Source organism: Bactrocera oleae, chromosome 3 (genome assembly GCF_042242935.1).
Source record: "Bactrocera oleae isolate idBacOlea1 chromosome 3, idBacOlea1, whole genome shotgun sequence".
Lineage (NCBI taxonomy): Eukaryota > Metazoa > Arthropoda > Insecta > Diptera > Tephritidae > Bactrocera > Bactrocera oleae.
The window spans coordinates 72,948,029-72,966,367 of NC_091537.1; the positions used below are offsets into that span (position 1 = coordinate 72,948,029).

The 18,339-nt window shown below is 34.2% G+C and overlaps 1 protein-coding gene across 2 annotated transcripts in view; it reads left to right on the forward strand.

The window, feature by feature from the left end:
* The window catches only part of side-II (sidestep II), a 262,223-nt gene that overhangs the window by 127,278 nt on the left and 116,606 nt on the right, over positions 1-18,339 (forward strand). For both annotated transcript variants that reach the window (XM_070106852.1, XM_070106853.1), the window contains exons 16-19: positions 1,654-1,835; positions 5,451-5,635; positions 5,814-5,922; positions 8,773-8,945. In XM_070106852.1, the coding sequence (XP_069962953.1) occupies positions 1,654-1,835; positions 5,451-5,635; positions 5,814-5,922; positions 8,773-8,945 (649 nt within the window). The remainder of the gene's footprint in view (positions 1-1,653; positions 1,836-5,450; positions 5,636-5,813; positions 5,923-8,772; positions 8,946-18,339) is intronic.

Sequence of the window (18,339 nt, forward strand, 5' to 3'; positions counted from 1 at the left end):
TTACTTATTGAACGACCCAATATTATATAAGTTATTAAAATCCCAGATGAGTTAGAATAGTAAACATTAAGGTTCGCATATCGCTACGTAGCCCGTAACATTTTCAAATATTCATATATACATTTTTTTGTTTTTGAAAAAGTATATAATGGTTTAGAAAATGTTTAGTATTGAGTCGGTCTGTATCCTATTTTCTATATTTATATAAATATATGCATACGTATTTTTATTGATACGAGTCTATTAAAAATTCAGGAAATATATTATTTTCTATTGATTTTGTACAGCCTGGATTTTTATATGTATTTAGAATGTGCTATTTTTGTGTCATACTCCACGTTTGCATTTTAAATTTTAAAAAATATCCAGTCGGATTTCATAAAGAAAATCTAATCAATTTTTTCTTCAAATTACAGCAGCCAAACCAATTTCAATATTTTGAAAGGATTGTATGGTAGTATGATTGCTATTGGCAACTCTAGCCATTGCGTATACGCAACTTTTTTTATTTTAATGTCGCCTCATGTGTGCGGCTGTTTGTGTGCGCGCGCTTTTGCAATTTTATTACTTACCTTTTTCCCGTTAGCGCGCGCACACACTTTCCACATTGTGCACACAAACGAATTATTTGCCCGCTTTTCAAAGCGGGAATTCTACTCGTTATTGGTATTATGTGATATTTTATTTATGGTGCTGAACAATTTCTGTACATACATAGTTCAGCGTGTCATATACATATGTACAATATATTTGACAAAGAAATAAGGTCAAGTAAATATGCATACATACATTTAGTACACACATACACATACCATATATAATATGTATGTACATATATAAATCCATATATAGAGCGCCAAAATGGAGCCACACAAAACTGTAAAAGCGAAAATGGTACGAAAAGCATGAAAATTAAATTGCTGGTAATGCAAAAATAACAACAAAATAGAATAATGAAAACTAAAATGAAAATTTTTCGGCGAAATGTCGTTGCGAAAACAAACACATAATGCGCAATGAATGTGGGTCTCTGAATCGGCGCACGAAAAAAGGATTATGCATAAGTAAACGCGTAAACATCTTTGCGCAAATGTGTTAAACGAATTTTTGTTGGCATTTGCTGTGAGCACGCATACCCCTACATCCACAGACTTAACGCCAACACTGCTACACTCGCAATCGTCATTGGTTACGCATGCCATCTAAATGCATACCTATGTATACATATACCTATATCCTTCCATTTAGGCAATTTAAATGCCATTTAATCGAATGACTTTCTAACATTTCAAAAATGTGCCACAATACACAAAAGTGCGAAATAATCGAAACGCGCATGAAGGGCAAACGAATGGGTGCATAAAAGGGCGGCTAAATAGGCAAACTTATGTATGTGCATATATGTATGTGTGCGTAATAGCTTATGTGTTCGGCTTTGAGAGGCCTTCGAGCATTTTAAATTTAGCTTAAGCTTAAGCCAACTGTAAACGGTTTTGTTGCTGCTTTTATCCGCAGTCACTTTCAATATAACACACTGTTCACTTTTATTGTACCCTTTCATTTCGTTTCTCCCATTTTGCTTTCACAACAATAATTATGAGCTTTGCCATTGCTTATGAATTTACGTATATATTTTGCCCGTATATTTTGCAGATTTAATTTGACAAATGTTGAGGAGCCACAGTTTTCTCTGGAAAATCTCGATACATTGACATCAATGATGACACAGGAAAACAACTCATTGAAATTGCGCATTTATGCTTACAATCAAAAGGGCCGTAGTCCTTTGTATCTGCTGTCGGATTTCATTATTGGCTCGTCAGCGTACAAATCAGGTGAGTGTGCGGCAAACAAATGTCAATGTTTTTGTTATTGTTTCAATAGCAGTGTATAATAAGTCAATGGTTTTGTTCGTGCTAAGCCAAAAGCCATGAGCTTTGAGTCGAAGCTTTTAAGTTAAGTTTCTATTGATTACATATATATTGAAAACTAATATACAGATGCAGCTATCCTATATACTTGTATATATCACAACATCTCTCTATCACAAGGTCTTGCAAAAATAATACTTGAAACCCTTTTAGTCTCAAAATACATAGAATAACATTTTTTGGGTCTTTGGAAATTTTTGCGTGAATTTGGTCGTTTTACTTATTAAAAATATAAAAGCTTATTAAACAGTGAAAGTTTTTTTATATATAAAAAAATGGATACTTTCATGCCGTTGACCGCGTTCAACTGAAGAAGCCGCTTGCAAGTATTGAGCCTAATTTGCTTCATGCGCTTCAAGTAGACGACGATGGTAGCCTTTCATGTCAAAATTATATCGAATAGGTGAATTGTGTAAGAAACCGCTGCGAAGATTTCACTTTGTTTCTAAAAAGCAGAGGTTAAATAAACCTGTACTATATCATCGACGTTTCTGCACTAAAATTTCTGACCTTCGAGTTGGGAAACAAAAATCGCACAAAGCCAAAACAATCGTTCTTTTTTTAGTTGAGCAACAAACTGCCAAAAGAGTTCGGCATAGTTCTTCATAACTTCATAACTTTCGCATTATTCGGAAGTGGTCTCTGATGTGTATTAATGGGCGACCAAGAAGTTCTTTCACGGTTACCAATATTATACAGAGTAAACCCAACGGCGTTTTAAGGAGCCTACTGTTTCCGAGATCTCACGCACGTTCAACCGGCGGTCTGTCAATACCGGATATGAATCGGGCTTTTACACGTTATTCTTCGTGATAGCTGTTGAAGCTTATTAAAATCAATTGCCATTAAAATAGAAGTATTACCGTATACATCATCCTAGAGTTAATTGGTTTCACTACGCTATAGCCTATAGCCAAGAATTGAATAAAACAATTTTGTTCTTTTTCCATTTTTCTAAAATCAGCAGACGCGAGCTCTTCCATACGCGGTCAATACCAAACCAATAATTTTGTTATTATATGTAATTGTCTACGAGAATGTACTACACGAAAGTAAATTTCTTATGTGATAGTGGCGCTATACGATGGTACGGGTAAGTCGTTATCGAACCGCCCTCGTAGAAGTACTATAGACAACAACGAAGTTAGAACAAATGGTTTTATCGGCAAAATCAACTTCGTTGCCCGGTAAGACCGCCAGTATGCCAGTGCAAGCCTTTTGAATGGCCTCCACGTCTGCATAACGCTTTACTTTCATTGGCAAATGCATTTTTCCAAAAGGTAAAAGTCGCACGGTGCCATATCAGGTGAATACGGGGAGTGGTTGATTGTTAAAATGTGATTTTTGGTCAAATAATCGGCCACAAGCGTCGATCGATGAGACGGCGCATTATCGTGCAACAAACGCCAACTTCCATCTTCGCGATATTCGGGCCGAACACGTTAACAATTAACGTTTTCGCCGGGTGGAACAAATTCTTTGTGGACAATACCCTTTGAATCATAAAAACAAATCAGCATTGCCTTCACTTTTGACTTCTCCAGGCGCGATTTTTTGGGTTTCGGCTCATTTCCCATTTATGTCCTCACGACCACTTTGAAAACGGTGAAACCACTCGTGCACTCTGCTACGGCATAGGCAATCATCGCCATAAACTTGTTTCATCAATTGAAACGTTTCGGTAAAAGTTTTACCAAATTTAATGTTAGCTCTTTGTTCGAAGCTCATTTTCGCACCGATGACAAAAACATACTGACACTTAAAACACAATAACTTCACTTCCAATATATGAAATGTCATGAAACTTTTAGTGGAAGTCGATAAAGGATAACACTAGTCGATATGTATATGGCGCCATTAGAGTTTAATATGTTACTTTTTTACTGTTTACTTTGGAACGCACCTTGTATATATAAAAATAAGGAAAGAATTAAAATTTTGCATTTGCAAGAAGCTATTGAATGAACTCAAATATTATATTTTCCAAATATTTTTATATTGTACAATAATTGTCTTCTAAATGTGATCCTATTATCAAATAATTAGTCCATCTAATAGTTGGAACAGACCAAATTCTTAAGAAATTATCAATTATTATTTGATATATTAAACTTTTTTGAAAATATCCGAAAAAAAGGTTAATTAAAATTAAAAGTTTGATGTCTTGCCGTAGTTTCTATCTTTAATTATAAGGCAAAGGACTTGTGTTATCGAGCGTAATCTGCATCACTGCCATTGGAGAAGAAGTCTTTTTTCACTGTTGGATCGAAGTTCAGGGGGAAGTTGGGGCATAATGTCTTCTCCAGCTGCAGGATGTCCGACCAGTGCAGTATCTTTTAAGCAGAGGTGGCAATCATGCAGGCAACAGATTCCTTCAGATTTGGGCATCACAGAGAACCAATGTTCACAGCTATCCAAGTGGTATTCTCCGTAACCTTTAGCGAAATAATCTACTAAAATAAAATTAATTTAAAAAAAGACTAAATAAAAATAGTTTCAAATTGAATAAAAAATTATTTGCTAAGAAAATTTTACCTTTTGTTTATGAAAAAAATCGAAAAAATTCAATGTGTATATATCTCATTGGAAAGCTGAGAAAAAATCGAAAACAATAGGCTGACTGGTTATTTTTATGACGAAATACTTTTTTCGTATACGCAGTTATTTAAAGGTACCTTTTCGAGCGTTAAAGTTTTAAAAGTTCATAACTCCAAAGAGAATGTTTCGTACGAAAAAAGCTGTTTATTGTTTTAAAAAATAGAAATAAATGTTAAGTTATATATTATATACCAAGGGATCTTAATACACACATATAAAGCAGAAAAATAGATTAACCATTAAAAACAATATATAAATTTTAATGCTCATATCTCGTTCTTTTATTTTTTATGGTCGCTTCTCACCTGTTGTTGAAATTAACAACGTATTGTAAATGGATAAAAATATCAACTGGATTTGCTTGAATTCCCGTTAAATGTACGTGCTTGCCGCATTAATGACGGCACGACGCGCGCACTTATGAATTATTATATGTTGACATAAAACGGAAATAACAATATATATATAACATAAAAATGTAACGAAATAAAAACAATGAAACACTTGAAATATTGAAAACAAATATGGCGCAAATAAAAATTAAATTTGAAAACAATCTGGGCGTTACATATACAAACAAACAAAATGGATTGGCTATGGAAAAATGGAAAACTAAATGAAATAAAAAAATGTTTTTATACTTTTTCAAATGCGAACAACATGTGAAAATATCAAAAATTTAAAAACACCATCTGCTTGCCAATCAATAATGTGGCCGCGCAATAATAACAAATTTATTTGAATTGAAAAACAAAATTAACTAAACGCAACACTAACACAAAAAAAATAAAAATAAAAAAATCAAACCCAAATCCCAAAATTATACATATATAAATCTCTCCCAACCTAACGTATATGTTTTTTTTTCGAAATCTCCAACTGTCAACGCGTTGCCGTTTCTCAACGCTTGTGCGGCAGCAGATGAAGTATCCATTACGCTTTCGCCGGTGCTGGTTGGCAGTGGTCTTACCGTTGTCATCATTAGTTTGGCCATCATTGTGCGCATATTCATTGTAACATTTTTGCATAATTTGCGACGCAATCAGCAGCACAGCACCAAACCCATAGTGACCGGTGTGGCAGCGCAGGCGGGCGATGTGCTGAAGGTGAGTGCCGCGAGTGGGTGGCGTTGGTCGATTTGCTTTCGGTGAAAGTTGTCGTAGTAACATACTAGATATGCCGATAACAATATTCAATTCACTTTCATTCCTTTTTCTCTTTTTTTCTCAACTGACTGTATTTACGAAAAAAACAAATAAATAAAAAATCATTTCAAACGAGCAGTGCGGTGGCATGGAAAAACCGCGTTGGCAGCATACGGACATTAAAACTAAATCATCCGAAGATCTGGTAGAAGATGAACGAGATCCGGATGTTATACCATCCCAATACGGTGAGTGGAAATTAATGAGAAAATAGATTTAAAATTATATTTGAAATGTTGAATATATAATATGTTAGGTGAGTAACCTGACAGGCCGCATATTAAATTATGATTATACTTGCATTTAGAGGCTTTAGAGCAAAAATATATAAATTATTATGTAACAAAGTTAAGTGTGTTCAGAATATTTTGTATTAATATATTAGTATAAAAATATCAGTCTACGAAACCATACTGATTTTTCTTTCAGAAATTTGTTGCTTTTAAGCGAACAACACATTTACTTCACTGAACCAATTGAGCTTATTGCAATGATATTTCATATTCTTTAGCAACGATTTGCTAATTTTATATAATACACAATATCCCCTTGTAAGTTCTTTGTAGCAATAGTCCAAACCTATATCTGAATTACTTAAAGGGCTAGTTTTAAATCAAATCTGTCCAGCTTCATAATTCAGCTCCAATAACATACTTTCAGGGTTTCAAAAAGTAATAGCGCCGAAGTATTGAATTTCAGATGTCATTCCGAAACTGCACTACTTCGATCGCTTTCACTATGCGACGCGGTTAAATCCAAATCTTTAAAGCTTTATTAGTTACATAACCCATACTCCTTGGTATCTCTAAATCTTCTTTGTAGCGCTACTCCAGTTTAAGTGAATTTGGTTAGATGATATAGTGCCGGGATTATACTGGTTTTGCGAATAATGAAGCAACGACATGACGTATTCGGACACTACAGAATCGAATGTATCATATTTCAGACTGTTAACAATTATAAGTAAATATACGATAATGTTAGCAGTGGTAGTTTCGAACATTTTTGTCGTTTACCTAAGTATGTTCACTTTAGAGTGAAGTTCTTCGGTAACAAGTCGACAGTTAAAGTACATTGTTCCAGAGTAGAAGTTAGCATTTTTTTCATAATAGACTTACTATTTTAAATATAACTAATTAACTAACGAGCATTTTATTAATTAATACTGGCCCTAAAAACATTTCCAAAAGTAACTTACGAATCTTAATTGCACCAAGCCTTTTCAAATATGTACACATAGTGTTTGCTTGGGTCAAATATTTTCTAGTCATTACTCAAATCTGATCTAGACCCGTATAATATAATATGTTACATTTTCTTGTATATAATTTCACTGGGAGAAAGAACAGTCTGTGGTGTCTCAATATGAAACTATTTTTAGAATATAATACTATTTTTTTACCCTGCATAGGGAATATAAAGTTTACTACGAAGTTTGTTACACCCAAAGAAAATTTCGAAGATCCGATGAAATGTAAAATATGTTTTTTTTAGACGTGTGGTTTTCAATAAGGCAATACTATTGTATATATTTTCGGAGTTGGTCTTTTTGACAGTTGTTACTTGATTTATACTCCGTATGGCTGGCCATTTCATAATAAACAGACCTACTCCGGAACAATCTTTGCAAATTGTCGCATTTGGAGTGTTGGCAGTCCACACAAGCCATTGTTGAGACGCTGCTAAAACCTCGAAAAGTCACTGTTTGGTGTGCTCTACGGGCAGAAAGAAGCATTTTTTCATATTTCTTCAAAAATTAAGTCGGTCATAATATCACAGTTAATGGGAAATGCTATAGTCATGATTAATGACTTTTTCGTGACTAGATTCGAGCATGTTTATGTAGTGACCTCTGGTTCCAATAAGTCTTCATACAGCCAACGAAACAATCAATTCATTGAAGGAAACTTTTGGTGAACTCATTATCCTGCGTCTGCAGTGGTCTTCAAGATCATGCCATTTAACACCGCTGGCTTATTTTGGGGTTATGTGAACTCGCTTGCTGAAATAGTTTTTAAAACATAATGGCAAACCCTTATCTTTATAAAAAAAGCTAATTTTTTGGCCATAATAATAAATTATGTTCGTTTTACTTCTTCATGAAAACCGCATATCTGAAAAAAGCACCATTTATATATAAATATTCAGAGTGACGAGTATTTATAACCAAAAAATTTGTATAAGGTATTTCCTATGTGGGAGATTTTGAAAGGTCCCGAGAAAGTTTAGAGGTTTTTGCTCTCAAATATATATGTTCTATAGTTTATGAATAGTAAAACAAGCTCAACGCTCTTGGCGCTGCGGTTTAATTTATGGGACTAACTATGCTTGAAAGACTGGATTGATCGAAAGAGCTATTTAGGAAAGGTATAACGAGGGGAATAAATGTGTAATTCAAAATTTGTGAAAGATGCTGGTGATTTTAGTTTTCATTGTAACATTGGCATCTCGCAGACTCGAATCAGATATTCGGTGGTTGAGTCAAAGACACAATGTGGTGTAGCAGTATGATCTAAATTTAGAATTTTTCGTTCCGAATTTGAAGTTTTTCAGTTTTTAATCATATTTTGCTTTCAAAAGAGCTTTTGTAATAATGTAATTCATAGAAAGAAAACCATAATTTTATACTTTTACTCATAATGTGCACAAATAACTAATTATTGAAGCTATAATATACCAAATAATATATAAACACCATAACTTGAATAGAACATTATTTAAAAAAAAAATTACAATTTCATTAGTAACAAATCATTTGCTTTCCCTCTAAAATTAACGTGTGGCTTTTCTCTTCATTTCATCGACGCCTAATAAATGCAATGGCAAACAAATTGCAATATTCAAAACTTAATCGCATATATGTGGCATGACAAACTATCCGCAAACCAACTGGCGAACTCTTCAAACTATCTATTAACAATTCGTCACACCAACAACCCCAATTGACAAACCGACCGAACGACTGGCCAACTACGACCGCGAATCGAATGCCGACCAAAAAATAAATGAATAAATGTCAATAAATTGCCATCAAACAGTTACGGCTGGCAATAGTAGTGGCGTCATTGGTGGTAGTGGCAGCAACGTAGGAAGCGGCAACGACAGTAGTAACAGCGGTGATGGCGGCGGCGGCAGCGGAAGTGGCAACGCTGGTAGTTCTGAGCTACACTTTACACCAATAGCAGCCACAAAGTGGTCACCAAATTCCAAAGTGAGTAAAAAATTAAAAAGACATACAGATTTGTGTAAACTTCTTTCTTTTATATAAAAATAAATTTACTTCACTGTTTTCCACATATACATATAATATATTGCATATTGTCGTATGTATGTAAATATTAGGATGGCTGCTATGTCCCAAGTTGTATTTTTTTGTCTGACGCACCCTGAAATTTCATTTTTTGCGCTAAAATTAATTATCCAACCTATACAAGGTCTTTAATTTCAATTTAAACTGTGTCTAAATTATGTTACTTTTCCGATCCCTTTATATATAATATGGGATTTTTTGATCTTTGCTTTAAAACCTTTTTTGTAGTGCGCAAAATATTGTATTAGAATAATTTCATAATTCTTCTTAGGTCAAAAACTGACAGTTCAGGGTGCGTCTGCAAAAGCAAAATAACAAAAAACAACTTGACGGACACTCTAATATACTCGTAAGTATATAGATGCATAAGCGTGGCGAAAAAAATCTTTTTTTTTTGCTTAGCCTGAGGGTAAAATTTGTAGATTTTAAAAAAATAAAATTTTTGGAAAAAAAAAGTTTTTAACATCTAGAGGCTTCACTTTTAAAGTAAATTTCGAGTTTTTTTTTCGCTCCACCCTAAGATGCATATAAACAAGAAAAAACGTTAACTTCGGTTGCGCCGAAGCTATAATACCCTTCACAAAAACAAAGGCCCCTTACAAGAACTTGATTCCGAACGTTCAATTTGTATGACAGCTATATGATATAGTGATCTGATCTGACCAATTTCTGTGGAGAATAATTTGTTGCCTTAAGCAATAACTCGTGCCTAATTTCGTGAAGATATCTCGTCAAATAAAAAAATGTTCCATGCAAGCACTTTACTCCGATCGTTCAGTTAATATGGCAGCTATATGCTATAGTCATCCGATCCATACAATTTCTTCGGAGATTAGATTAATGCTTTAAATAATAATACATGCCAAATTTAGTGAAGATACCTCGTCAAATGAAAGAGTTTTCCATACAAGCACTTGATTCCGATTGTTCAGTTTGTATGACAGCTATATGCTATAGTGATCCGATATCGGCGGTTCCGACAAATGAGCAGCTTCTTCGTGTGAAAAGTACAGGTGCAAAATTTCAGATCGATATCTCAACAACTGAGGGACTAGTTCGCGTATATACAGAGGGACGGACAGACGGACGGACAGACGGACGGACAGACAGACGGACATGGCTAAATCAACTCAGCTCGTCACGGTGATCATTTATATATATACTTTATATGGTCTCCGACGTTTCCTTCTGGGTGATACAAACTTCGTGGCAAAATTAATATACCCTGTTCAGGGTATAAAAATGCGAAAAGTTTGCATTAGTTTGTGGTGTGAAATTCGAAAATTTAACAATTAAAGAAGGGCTATGTTCGGGTGGAACCGAACATTTTATACTCACGGAATCATACCAAAAAACCCTTATGTTTATAAAAACCTTTATATTAAAAAATGTTGCGAAACAATTCAACATTCATTATTCGACGAAATTGTCAATGTATTCCAATCAAATTTGTATTTTATTAAGTTATAATATATTATAGGTCATATAAAATCTAAGTTTTATTAATATACAATATTTTACTTAGCGTCAGCTAAATTTATGTTAAAATCATCTTCAAATGAGATGTATGTAATATAACTGAAGAAGCTGAATTTAATATAATAATTTGATGCGAAAACGTCAAACAGAGGATTGCAGTTCATTACCTCAGGGATATAACGTTTGGGAAAATTAGTAGACTACTTTCATTCATATTCCTGCGCAATTTTTAAGAAATCTGTTTTATTTACTTTTATTTATCACACATCTTTTTAAGTGAAAAGTCGGAAATTATTATACAGGAAATATCGGAGAGAAAAAAGATGGGCTGATTGAATTAAATTTGACATTTAGGTCAGATTTTCAAGTATTTCGATACTATTATCAAAAGTATCAAGTAAAGTCGTTATGATCCGATATTAGTTATATGGGGGCTATGTCAAGTTTTCACCCAATTTTATTCATTTTAGGCATAAATATACACTGTTATGAGAGAAACACGCTCTCCCATTTTCAGTGAGATAAATCACATATTGGCCGATATATGGGTATATAGTCACCCGGTAATTCGAAAATCTTTATATTAAGTAGCCCCATATAGGGAAGTATTGACTCGATTCAACTCATTCTTGACATACAGACATACTAGTATCAGAAAAGAATCCTCTCCGAATTACTATTAAATATCTCACACATTGATCGATATTTTCGGTAAAGAGTCAACTATACTTGTAGGTACGAGGTTTTATATATTCGGTACCTAGTGGCTTGAACAGTTTTATTTCGATTTGCACAATTTTTCGATTAGCACAATTTTTGGTTATTAGGTGCCTTACTTCAAAAGCACTATTCGTGCACAGTTTTATCTCGTTATATTAGATGCTTCTTGACTTGTATACCGGAAAGTTAAAGAATCAGATGGAATTTAAAATGGTGTTATATGGGAAATAGGCGTGTTTGTAGTCAGATTTTGCCCATTTTCGCACTGTAGCATAGAAATGTCAGAAAAATGTTATGTACCAAATTTGGTGTAGCAGTTCCTGATATATGTGATTTCACTCATCGTCAACTCCTATAAACTCCTCTCATGGGTGCACAAGGAATTTGTCCTGAGCGAATTTGGTTATTTAAGTTTAAATTGTTTGAAAGAAATTTACATTAAACTTTTTGTATCCCACAGGTGCTCCTTGCTGCTGCGATCACCTGTTCACCGTTTTACAGTTCTATATCTTAATTTAGTGCTTAATTATAGCATTTTATAGATTTTCGTTAAGTGGCGTTTTGGGGGGGGTGATGCGATTGCGAACACGTACACACTAGTTCCGACTTTTTTGCTAAGGAATACGTGTACGAAGTTTCATTACGATATATATCAATTTTTACATACTTACATACAATTGTTTTTATATACAGGGCTTTCCAATAAGAGTAATATGATTTTAATTGTTATTTTAACGCACTAAATTAAAAAGATATTCAAATACTTTTTATTTAGTGTGTAGAACAATCGATACAATTAAGTTCTTAAGATAATATCATTCAAATAACCTCCACGACTTCCTTTGCAGGAACACATTCGATGAACCCAATTTTTGAGTATTTTTTTCACTAACGTTTTAAGAGAATAGAATTTATTGCTAAACATCAATGACTTCAAATATTCCCACAAGAAGTAGTCTAATGGTGTTAAATCATAACTTCTTGGAAACCAATCAATATCACAATTTCTTACAGTTATCGAATCTGCAAAATTTTCTCGCAATAAATCGGTTGTTGTGTGGCACGTAGTCCCGCTTTATTGAAACCAGATGTTTACATATTCAACTTCGGCCATAAAAAGTTGGTTATCATGCGAAACGACACTTAGGAATCCTATCATCCCTATTGAAAAATCCGATATATACAGGTTGGTTGTAAAGTTCCTGCTCTCACCAAGAAATATCACTATTAGCTCCTAATATTTTTTTTCAAGTTGATAGGTCTGTCGTGAGAACACATGCAAAGCTACAAGTAATTCTGTTAATTACTTCTTTGTTTACAAGCCATTTGAGGTTGACGTGTCAGAGCATTTTTTTAATATGGAAACAATTGAATATCGTGCAGTGATTAGATTCTTTGTTTTAAAAGGTTTAAAAGCAAAGGAAAATTATGAAAAATTGTTAGAAGTGTACAAAGAGTCCTCACCGTCAAAACGCACCCTCGAATTTTGGCCTGGTGAGTTTAAAAGTAGTCGTACTAGGCTTGAAGACGATCCACGCGAAGGATTATTTTACAAGGAAAATTTTCCTAACTCTATATCTATTTCGTTTAGTTTTAGGTGATACAGACAACGATATAATAAATTAGGGGAACAAACCCCTCATATTTGCAATTAAAGCTGAGATGTTGTCAGCATATTTTTCTAAATTTTTTTATAATTGGTGATTTAGAGTAACCTAGAAAATTTTCAAATAACAAAACAAAACTTTTCCAAGCATCAATTTCCGAAACAGTTGAAAGCTCAAAAATATTCCATCTTTCAACTTTTACATTCTAAGCTTGGAAAATTTTCTGTAACTATAATTAAAACAATATCCTCGTCCGTAATAAAAAAAAAAACCTATTAAGTCACTCAGATCATTTTGTAAAAATAATAGGGGCGTTCCATAGTTTGTGTGGGCATGTTTTGAAACGCAAAGGGAGAAATACAATGAGCAAAACAGAAAATTTTGTAGACTCTACCCTTAACGTTTGTCTGTAATACCTATAACTATATAAAGAGTTATACATTTTATCAGATTTACGATTGAGTTGAATTCCGGAAGTCTTTTTGTCTGTTCGTAAGTCTTTTCGTGCAAATGATAAATTGAGTAAAAATTCAGATGTCTCTATGAAACTTGTTATACTTGTTCCTTGCCACCAAATAGAAGATTGTATGGCAGATGGCGTAATCGGATAATTACCACGCTCTCAACATGGCGTTTAGAGAAAAATGGAGAAGTAATAGGACCAAGTATGGTACGGAATGGATTGCAGAGGAGAACGGCATTTGTGGGTTACACATTTTGAAAAGTGGACGTGGGACCATTCCTAATAGGTTTGCGGAATAAGCCGAGGCAAAAAAGGCGAAAGAGAGTTTTTAAAGAGTTGAGATCTAAAATTGCTCAGCTACAGAAACAAAAATTTCAACAGATTTATAGTTACGATATAATAAATTGTTAAATTTTTATTTATTAAGAGAAAACAATTAAGTCTTTTTAATTTTGAAAAGTGAGTCAGATAAGTCAAATGTGCTGGAATGAGAATTAAAATCATGACATATGTATACGGCGGAATGGCTCGTTTAGTTCAAAATTTGATCTACAGGATTTTAACAGTAAAAGTCTAAACTGCCCCGAAAAGCGAACCAAGATATTAAATTTAATTTCAGAGAGGAGAAAAGAACTGCAAACTGCTCCATTTCAGATTTTCACTAAGAATATTACGCGGAGCATTTTCCAAAGACTAGAAAGTATAGGTAGAAAATTTTAAGTTTTAAACGACTCTAGTGTATTGATGTAGACTTACCCTAGAATTCCATCGGAAATACCCTAAAACGAAAGACAAAAATTGTTTTTGAACATACTCTGACTTGTTAGAATGGATTTGGTTGCTAGGGTTGTATGGAACCATAGAGCCATATTCCAATATAGGTCTAACCAAAGTCGTAAAAAGTGTTTTAGTAATATACGGATCTCTAAATTCTTTAGACCAACGTTTAACAAAACTGAGGACAGCTTTTGCTTTCAAAACCATGGTATCAATATGAAAACTAAAATTAAGCTTAGGGGGTTACATAAGGAGTGTTGGGCACAGACCTACGAGAAAAGCACATTGTCTAACATTTATTGAGATTCAATGGCAAGTCATTTCTATCACACCATGACACCGAATTGTTTAAGTCTGTTTGCATCAGACACCTTTCCACAGTTGGAGTGTCGTCTTATGTCGTCGGCGTATAATACAATTTTTGAGTATTATATATGTTATATTACAGAAGAGATATCGCTAATAAACAACAAGAACATAAGCGGGCCAAGATGACTACCTTGCGAAATACCTGAAGAGACATTAATTGTATCCAAAGCTTTGCTAAAGTCTGTTATATACAATAACATCCGTATATTCCAATGATATGGAATTATGGTATTATGTATGGACATATGTTAAGCGAATTTTTAGCAATCAGTTTTTTATATCGGTGGTTGCTTTTGGTAAATTAACAATGTTTTCCTCAGTATGACTTCTAAGTATGATAGCTTGAGTAAAAATTAAGATATCTCTATGAAACTTGTTATACTGGTTTCCACGTAATGGCGTAATCTGATCATTACCACGACCACAAAATGGCATTTAGAGAAATGGTATGGATCATTACAGAGAAAAACGGCATTTGTGGGTTACAAATTTTGAAAACTGGGACCGTCCCCTTATCAGGTTTATGTACATATCTCACAAACTATGTGCGTGTTTTCTTGACCTCAATATAGTAAACTGTTATAAGTGGAATTAGTCAAGGCCTTGGTCGGACCCCATTGTCCCAATATAATAATTTTCACCCATCTGGTTAATTTCTTTCTCTTATTTCTTTGCCATTTATCCTTAAAAATTGCACGAGTATAAAATGTTCGGTTACAGTCGTTAGATGTTACAAACAAAGTTTATTAAAAATTTTAACAAAATTAATTATGTTTTCGGTTCAACAGATGATGTATTAATGGACTTAAGTAAGTGTTTTCTTCTGATAATAATATGTTCTAGAGTAAACAAGTAATGAAATTGGTACAGACCTCGGTCCATCGTCTATATATTTAATATAATCGCCAATTGTTCGAGTAATAATACGGACAGCAACCTGTTGCTACAGAGTATAATAGTTTTGTTCACCTAACGGTTGTTTGTATCACCTAAAATTAATCGAGTTAGATATAGGGTTATATATATATAAATGATCAGGATGAAGAGACGAGTTGAAATCCGGGTGACTGTCTGTCCGTCCGTCCGTCTGTCCGTCCGTCCGTGCAAGCTCTAACTTGAGTAAAAATTGAGATATCTTTATGAAACTTGGTAGACATGTTTCATGGTACCGTGAGACGGTTGGTATTGCAGATGGGCGTAATCGGACCACTGCCACGCCCACAAAACGCCATTAATCAAAAACAAATAACTTGCCATAACTAAGCTCTGCAATAAGATACAAGACTGTTATTTGGTACACAGGATCACATTAGGGAGGGGCATCTGCAGTTAAAATTTTTTTTTAAAAAGTGGGCGTGGTCCCGCCTCTAATAGGTTTAATGTGGATATCTCCTAAACCGCTAATGCTATAATAACAAAATTCACTAGAAGCAAATGTTTTTAGCACTTCTATTGACGGTGTGAAAATAGTTGAAATCGGGTGGCAACTCCGCCCACTCCCCATATAACGGTACTGTTAAAAACTACTAAAAGCGCGATAAATCAAGCACTAAACACGCCAGAGACATTAAATTTTATCTCTGAGATGGTATAAATTGGCTTTATAGGAACCGCGTTCAAAATTAGTCAGCGGGCGTGGCACAGCCCACTTTTAGGTGAAAACCCATATCTTGAGATCTGATCAACCGATTTCAACCAAATTCGGTGCATGACGTTCTTTTTATGTTTCTATGTCATAGTGCGAAAATGGGTGAAATCGGACTACAACCACGCTTACTTCCCATGTAACACCATTTTCAATTCCATCTAATTCTTTCACATTCCACTATGCAAATCAGGTAAAAATGATTATATCGGGGTAAAACTTTGCGTGAATAATGCAATTAAAGTATGCCACCCTGCGGCCAAAAATTGTCTAAATCGAACCAAAACTGTTCAAGCCCCTAAGTACTAAATATGTGGACCCCAGTGCCTATAGTTGGCCTTCTACCGAAAATATCAGTCAATCCACAAAGAAATCTCAAACGAGTATACCATTTGACCTTGCGAGAGTATAAAATGTTCGGTTACATCCGAACTTAGCCCTTCCTTACTTGTTTTCAGAAAAAATTATTCATCGGGATCTGCGGGCAGGCAGTAATTGATTAAATACGCCAGAATCATAAAATTTCGCAGCCCACCTTTAGGTAAAGTTCTATATCTCAGGTCCTACTTAACCGATTTCAACCAAATGTGGTACTTAACCATATCCAGACATTCCTATTTCACCTTATGTAAAAGTGCGAAATATAATTACTTCATTCACAAGGTGGCACTCGAATCGTGGTACAAAGACAAATGGTAATATTTTTTTTTAAACCAACGGATTACATTTATTTATTGACATCGGGTCAATACTACTTCCGATTGCCTTTATTTAGTATATATTGGTCAATATGTAAGATATCATAGAAAATTTAAGCGAACGAATATTATTGAATATAGTATTTTTTAATGTCGAAAATGTGTGAAACTTGTGCATGAACTTCGTAATCACCTATCTACTACATATGAGGATTTTCGTTAATCAAGCCCTTACTTTATGCCATAATTCTCGGTCAGTGTGTGAATTTTTTTCATAAAATTGCGTGACAAATGGTTTAGAGTATACTTGAGCAACATCAAATATTAATTGCATCAGTCCAGCTCTTACTCTAGCCCCAATATACACCATATAGTGATTTCCATCCATTTTGTCTATCCATCTGACTTTAAAGAGTTTGTGTCGGTCCATATGTGTGATATCTTAATGAATTTACAATTGAACAATATTTTTTAAATGTAGAAAGGCTTAGCTATAAATATGAATGAAATTGGAATTCCGATGCTCTGATTAACGTTTTCCGCATCAACCCAAATTTTGGCAATTCGGATGAGTTAATGTCACACATTTCTCATTTAAGTAGGATATTAATATCAATTTACCTGACACGAAGTAAAATATTGCAATAAAACTAAGTGAGTCGTTCACGATTTCGTCGAGTAATGAATTTGTTGGCGCAAATTATAATAGTTTTGTTCCCTTTACGGTTGTTTGTAATGAGTGATGGGGGATCACAATGGGTAGCGGAATTTGTAGCGGCAACCTTGCTATGCTAGACACATTTGCTTCTATAGGTTCATACATTGTGTAAATAGGTGATGTCGGATGATAACCCCGTCCACTCGCCATATAACGGTTATGTCCCAAACTACTTAAAGGACAATTACGCGCTGGAGAAAAATGCGAGAAACATTTAATCTATCAGTAGTAATAGAACGGTAAGGTTGCATATATGGTAAATCTGTATTAATAATTAAACATGAGCGTTGCATCGCCTACTGTTAGGAGAAATATTCGTATCGTTATGATATTTGTAGTTCGAAAATGAGCTAAATAGGATTACAACCACGCTCGAAATTCTGGAAATTGAAAATCAGAAAGTAAATATGAGGACCCAAGTGCATTGTTGCAAGTTGACTCTTTATGATAATAACGTGCTCTGGCGCCAAAAATTAATAAAATCGGCTCAATACTTTCCCTTTTTCCCATATATAAGGATATTCACACTTCTGCTTGACTTGATAGCGGATCTATTGGTTACTATATGTAAGTTATATTGACAAAATTAATTGAAGTAATTATTTCGATTTTTATCTGTCGAAGACCCTTTAGAATTATCTTTATTTTGGAAAGTAGAAAAAGGTCACACGAGGCATGTCAAATATGATAGCTGGGGCATCGTTACAGTATGGATTTTAGCCAAGACTTCACGAGCAAACAACGAAGTGTAAGCTTTAACTCAATCTCTTTCAATGAATACAGCTGAAAATTGTATCGTACATCAGGGACATGTATGTG